The sequence below is a fragment of the Martes martes genome (assembly GCF_963455335.1).
Source record: "Martes martes genome assembly, chromosome: 8".
Classification (NCBI taxonomy): domain Eukaryota; kingdom Metazoa; phylum Chordata; class Mammalia; order Carnivora; family Mustelidae; genus Martes; species Martes martes.
This window is the reverse complement of record NC_137895.1, coordinates 118,111,151-118,121,219: the sequence shown is the minus strand read 5'-3', so window position 1 is coordinate 118,121,219 and position 10,069 is coordinate 118,111,151. Positions and strand designations below refer to the sequence as shown.

At 38.2% G+C, this 10,069-nt stretch overlaps 1 protein-coding gene across 1 annotated transcript in view; it reads left to right on the top strand.

The window, feature by feature from the left end:
* Window positions 1-2,345: 2,345 nt before the first annotated feature.
* FAM107B (family with sequence similarity 107 member B) overlaps window positions 2,346-10,069 on the top strand; it is a gene marked incomplete at its 5' end in the record, with an annotated part of 221,910 nt that continues 214,186 nt past the window's right edge. Inside the window, one exon of the mRNA XM_080811748.1 lies at window positions 2,346-2,756. Coding sequence (XP_080667874.1) covers window positions 2,346-2,756 — 411 coding nt within the window. The remainder of the gene's footprint in view (window positions 2,757-10,069) is intronic.

Sequence of the window (10,069 nt, the reverse complement as noted above, 5' to 3'; positions counted from 1 at the left end):
GACTCATAATCCTGGCTCTCTTCCTTAGCAATGCTGTGACCTTGGGCAAGTTACTTAAGTTTCTGTGTCTTGTTTTTCTAATGGATAAAAATAAGAATTAATAATATCACCTTTCTCTTAAGGTTGTAAGGATTAAATGAGTTAATTTGTTGAGACTCATGACTGATAATAAGCACTCAACCATTATCTGTTACTGTTTTTATTTTAGCTAAGACTTAGCTACCATTAACTAAAAAGAAGCCACAATTCTGCATGGGCTGGAGTGGACACTCTGGCCAGAATTCCTGGGCGTGCCCCCGAGGGAGGTGAGGTGGTTCCCATGGAAGGGCTGTAAGCTCAGGACCAAAAAGAGAGATACAACAGGTCTGGGGAGGGCTCAGAGGTTTTTTTTGCCCAGGAGTCTACCAAATGTAGCCACCTGAAAGGTGAATCGTTAACTGCTGTCTCTCTAGTTCTAGATAGTGCTTGGCATATAGTTGAGTGAATAAATGAATGAGTGAATGAAACCAAGTTTAAGAATTATTTTTACTTCTGTTTAATTCCGTCCTGCTATCTGCAAGCCATTTTTGCTTTACTGTAAACATGCTCGGTAGTGAGAGGACCAAGAAGGAGCCATGTGAGGGAAGCATCTTGGAATCACCCTGCCTGAGGGGACCATAGTGACACGGCAGAAAAGAGAAAAAAACACGGTTCCTAGGGCTCCTCAGGAAGCCTGTTAGGCTGGTTGGGAGCCTGCTAAAAGCCTGGACTTCCTGCAATTGTGAGGAGGGGGTTTATACTGCTTATACTAGGGTATTAAAGGAGAATGATCCCTCAAGACTGGGAAGTTTGGTATACCTGGGTTAACACAGGGCTGGCTGCATGGTAACCTCTCAGTAATCGCAGCTTTTATATTTTATTTCCAAATTTTAGTAAAGACTAAAATAAAATCTGCATTTGATGCTATATCCACCTTCCTCAAGCTGTATCTGACTTAGCGTATGATGGCCATGACTGCCCAAAGGAATGTTCCCCAGTACAGCTGTCATATCAATAAGATGATTGTCAGGTTGAGTGAGACTCAGAGATCAGATAAAATACCAGCGATCTTGGACTTTCCACTAGCCCTTCTCAACAGCATAACCTTGTGTTAGTCTCTTGAAATTTCAAAGAATCGTTTTCTGTCTTTGTAAAATGGGGGATTAGTGCTATGATATCTACCACCTATTTGGTCTTAAGAGCACATCTTGACATTAAATTAAAAGAGAGGGGAAAATGAATAAATGAGAATGGGGAATATACCCTGAAGCCTTGACCTGAAAGTCACTATTAATGGTAAAACCATTACAGTATTATCTTTCTCCAACATTTCTAGCAGTTGCTTGGCTAAGGAAAAATCTCAATTTTGAGCATATTCTTATAATTATTATTTTTCACCATTCATATATTGATGTGTTGAAAGTAGAAGATTTATGTTCAAAGGGGGTTTATTTTCCAAAATTAAGTAATACACACAGTAAAGGAATAGAACACACATTCACACATACATACCTGCATTAATTGCTCATTTTAGCTAATTTTTTTTTGTTTTGGTGTTGTTGAAAATTAATCATGGACTTTACATGAGTAGTGAAAAGGCAAACTAACAAAGACTCATTTATTACCAGAAGGAGGAATATGGATCCTGAAGCCAGGAAGCTTCTTTGAGGAAGATTCAAGAAAGATCCAGAAAATTCCCCGTGACATCAAACCCAAACATGGATCTCTCCAGACAAAAGATTCAAATCTACCTCCTATTTTAATAATGAAACAGCTGCCAGGGTCGAGGACCCTCTAGAGGTCCTCGATCATGATGGGTAACTGGGTGGTATTTGTTTTGTTTGGGAGAATAAATATTTGAAGGGGGTAACCAAAGAAGGTTATGCTGCTGTTATGATGTTATTGATACACAGGCTGATGCTATTATGGCGGACGCTATCAGGCTACATTATCTTTATGCCTTCAAGGTAACCTGAAGCAACTGTCTTTTGACTTGGCACTGCCTTACACTGAAGCGTCTGCCCTGCCTGGGGACTGTAACCCAAGCCAACACATGCCTCACAGACAGCTTTCTTTAGCCACTGACAGCATAGAGGAACGAAGAGCGTGAAATCGCCCTGGGACAGACGATTCCCGGAGAGGAGCTGGGTGCTAAGTGTCTCCAAGGGAGGTTGGCATTGCCATCTCCTAATCTTCTATTTAAGGGTAACCACTAGAAAGTCCTTCTTTTCAGGAAAGGAAATAGTTACTATAAGGAAACTGGAGGTGATCTGAACCCCTGGAAAAGTTTCCCCCACTTTGAACTTGGCAATGTTTCACTGCAGGTCATGTCCACATGGAAAGCAAGGCTCACCAAAAGACTGAAATCTCCATCTAGAAGGATGCATCCTTTTCCATGCTCAGCTCTGCTTGCTTGTTTTGGGAATACAAGAGAGAATACACCCTTTGATCAGCCCAGTGCAGCTGATACTAATTCCACCATCTATGTTCAGCCCATGGCCAAAGCAGAGAGGCACTCACATCACTCGAAAGGGGAAGAAGGAACTCCAGAGAAAAGGGGAGATTCCGGAATCTGCTCAGAGAAAAATGGCAGTGCAAATCTGAATTCAAGCAACCACACTTCCAACCAGCCTGCTGAGACCGCTGAGGATTCACCTGAGTCCCTAGAAGGTAAATCGGACTGTGAAGCAGTTACTTTCCAGACTTCTATCCCCAGACCATCAATTATTGAAATGCCAATGGTGAGTTTTCCCAATGCTGTTATAGAAGGAATGGGGTCGGAGGAGAGTTCTGATCATTCGGTGGATGCCTTCAGGAAACAAACTTGTTTAATATTTTTAGAGAATAAGACTTTGAGGGGAACTCTAACTAGTGAGAGGCAGTGTATAAAGCCTTTTACATTCTCATAAGGTTCTCAAAGGATATAGAGGGAGGCAATGAGGATAAGCACTGGGGCCTTAGCAATGGCCCAAACTAGCCTTTCATTAACTGCCCATGGTTTTTCAGAGTCAAGAGTGTCTGAAAAAAAGATTAGGGGTAAGATTGTCTGGGAAAGCTTTTTTTTTTTTTAACTGATACATGCATTTATTTATATGAAAATCCACAATATAAAAGATTAGATTATAGAATTAAGAGACAGCCCCTACTTAAAATGAATCATGTGGCATAAAAGTAGTTCGGGAAAACTTGGAAATGATGATCATTTTATGCATAGCACTAAGGAAAGGAACTGACCTGTAAAACTATTAATAATATGGCTGTTCCTGTTATAGTTTCCCAACTTAGAGGCAGGAGAAGGAAGTTATTTAAAAAAAAAAAAAAGTGTTGCTGCTTCCCAAAGGCATCATCTTGAGTTATTTATTTATTTAATCTGTTATTTATTTAATCTGTCTTCTTGTTGGAGGCATTACTGAATTTTAATTGTTGACTATTCTGATGAGATTGGGCTACACAGCCATGTCAAAGTTCTTGGTAATCTCAAGAGGCAAGGTTTCTTAAATGGTGTTTTCCAGAGATACCCTTAGATCATTTTTTTGGTCATATTCCCGGCCAAGTAGCTTAGGACCAGACTTAAAAATCTGAGAAGTCTTTGGGGATCCATTACCAAGATACTCTGATTTTCAAAAATCACTGTTTTCCATATAGTTTAACAAATCATATTTTGTCTGGCTTGCTCACCAAGAGGCCTCATTGGCACTGAAAACTATAAAACAGTGAATATAGGGTTAACACATGTTTAAAAAAAGTTTCATTTGATATTCTATAGGCTTATCTTAAATTACTGAATCTTAGCTCTATTGTCTACATCTTTCTGTTCTGAGATTGGATAGAAGATTTCACTAAGCCTTCTGTTATAGCAAGAACTGTAATGGTTTTGTTTTTTCCCCCTAACGTCACTAAATCAAAACCTAAAACAAACAAACAAAAGCAAAACCATGTATTGTCCAATTTTCAGTTTAAATCCACATCCAGATTAAGATATTTTTAGCAGTACTATAGTTAACTGAGTGAACATCATGGCCAAGTTTTTATCTGTTGCATGTTAAAGGAACCAATGATGTATTGGTTTGATGAGCTGGAAGATTCTGTTGGGTAGAGATTAAAACAACCCAGCACCCCCACCATATATTGCTAAATATGGCAGCAAACACCAAGGGTTTATTTGATTTTATCTTCCTGTTTTAGTTGCATATTTGACACAGAGGCTCAAAGTAAATATGTATATTCATATATAAATATGTATAATATAAATAATATAATATAAATATGTATATTCATATATAACTGTTAAAAACAGTGGATAACATCCATATTTATTGTCCACTTGTACAAGCAAAGTCACAGATAGACTACAGAGGTGAGGCAGGCCTTATAATGGAATCAACCCCAATGCAAGATTAAATATAAGGATCCCAATGAAGACACACAAAAGACAGTTCAAAGGAGTTTGGAAAGGTATACTGCAGTGGAGGTGGAATTTGGTTTAGAAGGAGGGTTAGGATTTTTAAAGGCAGAGTGAAGGGGAGGACATTGCAATAAAAGAAAATTGTATGAACAAAACCATGGATGTGGGGGAATGTGGCATAGGGGTAAGTACATCAGAGTGGCTAAGATGAAGAGATACCTGGAAAGGTAGATGGAAGCCAAAAATGGGATGTCTTGAATGTTGTGGTCAGAAGTGAACTTAGTGGGGAAGTGGGGAAGCTTTGAGAATTTTGAGCAGAGAAAGGCCATGCTTAGGATTTCATAAAACAGGTAAAGCTATGTAGGATGGATTAGAGTTGAGAAGACAGAGCTGGGGTCATTGTAAAGACCCCGGCCTGGGGATATCATAAAAGGAATGGTAGGAAGTTGAGGTGGAAGGGCCAAGAAGAACAAACCCCAAGGGGTACCAAATGCAGTAGTTGTATGGGTCCCAGACTGGGTGGGGAGGGAAGTGAGACCAAACTGGGAATGATGAAATGAAAAAATTGTGAAACTAAGGCCAGGCTGCATGGGAGAAGTGGGTCTTGTGGGACTGGTAAATGGGCGTCTATTGTAGTTCAAATGCAGGGAGCTAATATTTACAGAGCAATTGCCATATGCCAGCCATTCTTCTAAGTGCTTTATAGGGACCATGGTTGTAGTGAGGTGCATATTGTTACAATTCTCTGACACTTAAAGAAGGTAACACACTTGCCTAAGGTCACAGCAGGAGGAAGTGGTAGAGCCAGGATTGAAACTCAGCTCCTTATTATTGCTTGGGTGGTATTTAGGGATTTACAATCAAATATTCACACATGATCTCACTTGATATGCCACCAAAGTAAAATTTTGTGTGTGTATGTGTATGCATTTATATGTAAGTGTATCTGTATATATAATGATTATCATTATTATTTGCTTTTTATTAATTTGCTTAACCTTTTAAAAATCTTAGATTCATGATGTACAATACTATGGAAAGGGACACTTTCACCTTGTATCCTGTTGATGACAAGACTTTGTTGATGACATGGTGGGATTGTTTTGAGATCTTTTGATTAAAAGTGCAATGGAACTGCCCAGATTTTTCATTACCTAGTAATTTTTGTTGTGACATGTTTCCCTCAGCAGATGATGAATGGACTTCTTTTATTATAATCTTGCCTGGAGGCAAAAGTATTTCCCCTTTAATTCACTGATTCTCATCATTTAAACTGCCGTCGTAGAGACAACAAATAATACTCTTTTTTAGAGCTTCAGAATATAACCATAGCTAAGAAATGGGGGTAGGTCCCTCTATTTTTAGTTACCTGGTGTTCAGACAAGAGGGTGATTCTTTAAAATCTGAAACAACATCTGGTCTGAGAGGAAAAGCTCAAGATAGGCCAAGTGAACTAATTAAAAAAGGTGTTTGTTTGTATAAATGTATATGCACATATCTGTATCTATGAAGTGATACCAATTAGTCTTCAACCTTTTTGTGGCCATCTCTTCCCTCTTCCAGGCCCTAATAATAACCCTAACACTGAAACATTTTACAACTTCTGGGATCTTCTGATTGTAATTTTTTTTTTTCTTTTTTAGTGGTCTTGCAAATGAAATGTCTAATAATTGTTGGGATTGTGGAGTTAATGAAACACAGCAGTATGCTGTTTATTTTTCTGGTCAGGAGTTTTTGTGTTCTTTTTTTTTTTTTTAAGATTTTATTTATTTGCCAGAGAGAGAGAGAGAGAGAGTACACACAAGCAGGCAGAGAGGCAGGCAGAGGCAGCGAGAGAAGCAGGCTCCCTGCCGAGCAAGGAACCCGATGCGGGACTCGATCCCAGAACCCTGGGATCATGACCTGAGCCGAAGGCAGCAGCTTAACCAACTGAGCCACCCAGGCATCCCAGGAGTTTTTGTGTTCTTATTTTGTGCCAGGACAGCCCTAGCCCTGAGGTAACAGACTGAAGACACAGTTTGTGAAATAGCTTCCATTCCAATGGGAGATAGAGTAAACAGGTGGTGTCAATTGCAATATGAGAAGGCTTATGGTCCAACAATGGACACCCATAAGAGCACATGGAAGAGACTCCCATCTTAGCCTTGGGAAGACAGGGGAGGCTGGAATATAAGGAGGAGAAGAGTATTTACCCTATTCTTTTAAAATTGCCTTCCTAGTTGAATGATGCTGTTTTTCTCCTCACTCTCTCACCCTTCACAATGTTGGTAGCGTAAGAAAGGCACAGTTGGGGGTGCCTGGGTTGCTCAGTCAGTTAAGCATCAGCTTTCGGCTCAGGTCATGATTCCAGGGTCCTGGGATCGAGTCCCATGTCCAGCTCCCTGCTCAGCAGGGAATCTGCTTTCCCCTCTCCCTTAGCCTGCCTCTCCCCCTGCTTGTGCTCTCTCTCTCTAATAAATAAAGAAAATCTTTAAAAAAAAAAAAAGACACATTCCCACATATGTTCCCACACGAAGCAGCTGAAGACTTTAGAATAGACTGGTAGTTTCAGAGACTTTCTACGGCAGTAGTAAGTTTTTATTCAGTTCTTACTCCAACAAGGTAGACTGTCTAACCCAGGAAGAGAAAGTAATTGTGGTTTGGGAAATCATTCCTGGGTATTTTTTTTTTTCAAGATTTATTTATTTGAGAGAAAGCAAGAGAAAGAGTGGGAGAGACTGCATGCGCAAATGTACGAGTTGGGGGAGGGACAGAGGGAGAAGGGAGAGAATCTCAAGCAGACCCCCGCTGAGGGTGGAGCCTGACACAGGGCTCAATCTCAGGACACTGAGATCATGACCTGAGTTGAAACCAAGAGTCAGTCATACAAGTGACTGAGCCACCCAGGTGCCCCATTCTTGGGTATTTTAAACTTAAAGTTGGTTTTATAATAAGGAAGGGGAAACAGGGCCTATCTTGGAGTTGACAATTGTACTGCTTTTTATAATAGGCTGGGTTTTGCTAATAGACAGAGAAGAGGTAACCAAAACTTCCCTAGAGCCCAGGCTTAGGCTGTCACTGCTTTTTAGGGCGGAGTCACGGTAATATCATCTAGAAATGAAGTTTTGTCAGTCATCCTTCTGTAAGATGTAGTTCCTTTATACCCACACTTAGAAGAGCCTGATGTATAAATCAGAATGATTGCTGGTTGTCAGCCTTGAGGACTGTCAGGGTAGGGCTCACTAAGCCATGTATTTTCTACACAGGAAAATTATTCATAAAGAGAAATGATAACCAGAAATCTGTTGGAGAGTACAGATTTAGAGGAGGAGGGGCTACATATTTTTATTATAGTAAAATATATATAACATAAAATTTACAATTTTAATTATTTTAAAATATACAGTTCAGTGGCATTAAGTATTATCCACAGTGATGTGCAACCATCACTACCATCCATCTCCAGAACTCTTTTCATCTTCTGCAACTCAGACTCTATATTCATAAAACACTGACTCCCCATTCACCATTCACCCTTCTCCTCATCCCCTGGCAACCACCATTCTACTTTCTGTCTCTGTAAGTTTAATTATTCTCAGTACCTTGTATAATTGGAATCAGACTTTTGTGTCTAGGTTCTTTCACTTAGTGTACTGTCCTCAAGTTTCATCCATCTGGAAACATGTGTCAACACATTCTTCCTTGTTAAAGCTGAATAATATTCCATCATATGTATATGCCATATTCTGTTTACACATTTATCTGTCAATGGATGTTTACATCATTTCCACCTTTTGGCAACTGAGAATAATGCTATAATGAACATGGTTTACAAATATCTCTTCAAGACCCTGTTTTCAATTCTTTTGAATATATACCCAGAAGTGGAATTGCTGTATCATATGTCAATTCTATCTTTAATTTTTCTAGGGACTGATATACTGTTTTCTATAGTGATTGTACCAAATACTCCCACCAGCAGTGCACAAAGGCTCCAATTTCTCCACATTCATTCCACCACTTGTTTTTCAAGTTTTGTTTATTTGTTTTTATAATAGTCATCATAATGAGAATGAAGTGGTATCTCATTATGGTTTTGATTTTCATTTCTCTAATGATTAGTGATATTAAGCATCTTTTCATGTGCTTATTGGCTATTTGTGATTTTCGGAGAAATGCCTATTCAAGGCTTTGCCTATTTTTAAAATTGACTTGTTTATTTTTTGTTGTTGAATTAGTGTCCTTTGATGTACAAATATTTCAATTTTGACAAAACCCAATTTATCTATTTTCTTTCTTTTGTTGCCTGTGCTTTTGGTGTCACATTCAAGAAATCATTGCCAAATCTAATACTATTAAGTTTTTCTCTATGTATTCCTCTAAGAGTATATGTTTAGGTCTTTGATCTATTCTGAGTTAATTTTTGTATATGGTGCAAAGTAAGGGTCCAAAAGCATTCTTTTGCATGTGGATATTCAATTTTCCCAACACTATTTGTTGAAAAGACTGTCCTTTCCCCACTAAATGGTATTGGCACCCTTGCAAAAAATCATTTCACCATATATGTGAGAGTTTATTTCTGGGCTCTCCATTACATTTCATTGTTTTATTTGTTTGTTTTTATGTAACACACTGTTTTGATTATTGTAGCTTTGTGTAAGTTTTGAAACCAGTAAGCCTGAAACCTCCAATTTTGTACTTCTTTTTCAAGATTGTTTTGGCTGCTTGGGATTCCTTGAGATTCCCCATGAATTTCAGGATGGATTTTTTTCCTATTTTTGCAAAAAACAAAAAACAAAACAAAAAAACCCTCCATCATTTGAATTTTGATAGGGATTTCAGTGAATCTTTAGATTGCTTTGGGTAGTACTCACAACAATATTGGGTCTTCTAATCCATGAATACAGTTTATCTTTCCACTTATTTGTGTCTTCTTTAATTACTTTTAGCAATGTTTTGTAGTTTTCAGTATCAAAGTCCTTTGCTATAGCAAAGTTTATTTCCAATTTTGATACTATTGTAAAGTTTCTTAATTTCCTTTTCAGATTACTCATTATTGGTGTATAGAAATGCAATTGATTTTTGTCCATGTGTTTTGTGTCCTGTAATTTTGCTAAATTCATTTATTACTTATAATAGTGTGTGTGTGCCCCTGTGTGTGTGTAATCTTTATGGTTTCTACATATAAGAGTATATCATCTGTGAAAAGAGATAATTTTACTTCTTTGTTTCCAATTTGGATGCTTTTATTTCTATTTCTTCTCTAATTGCTTTGGCTGGAACTTCCAATGTTGTTCAACAATACTTAGTTGGATAGAGGGGCAAAAATTAACATCCTTGTCTTGTTCCTGATATTAAGAGGATAAACTTTCAGTCTTTCAGCATTGGGTATGATGCTACCATTGAATACAGTGTGGGCTTTTTATATATGGCCTTTATTGTGTTGAAATACTTTCTTTTTATTCCTACACTGTTGTGTATTTTTATCATGAAAGAAGGTTAAATTTAGCCAGTGCCTTTTCTGCATCAATTGATATGACCATTTTTCCTTTATTCTGTTAATTTTGTCTGATAGTGATTGATATTTTGTATATTGAACTATCATCGCACTCCAGGAATAAATCCCTCTTGGTCATCATGTAATCTTCTTAACATGAGTAGAATTCT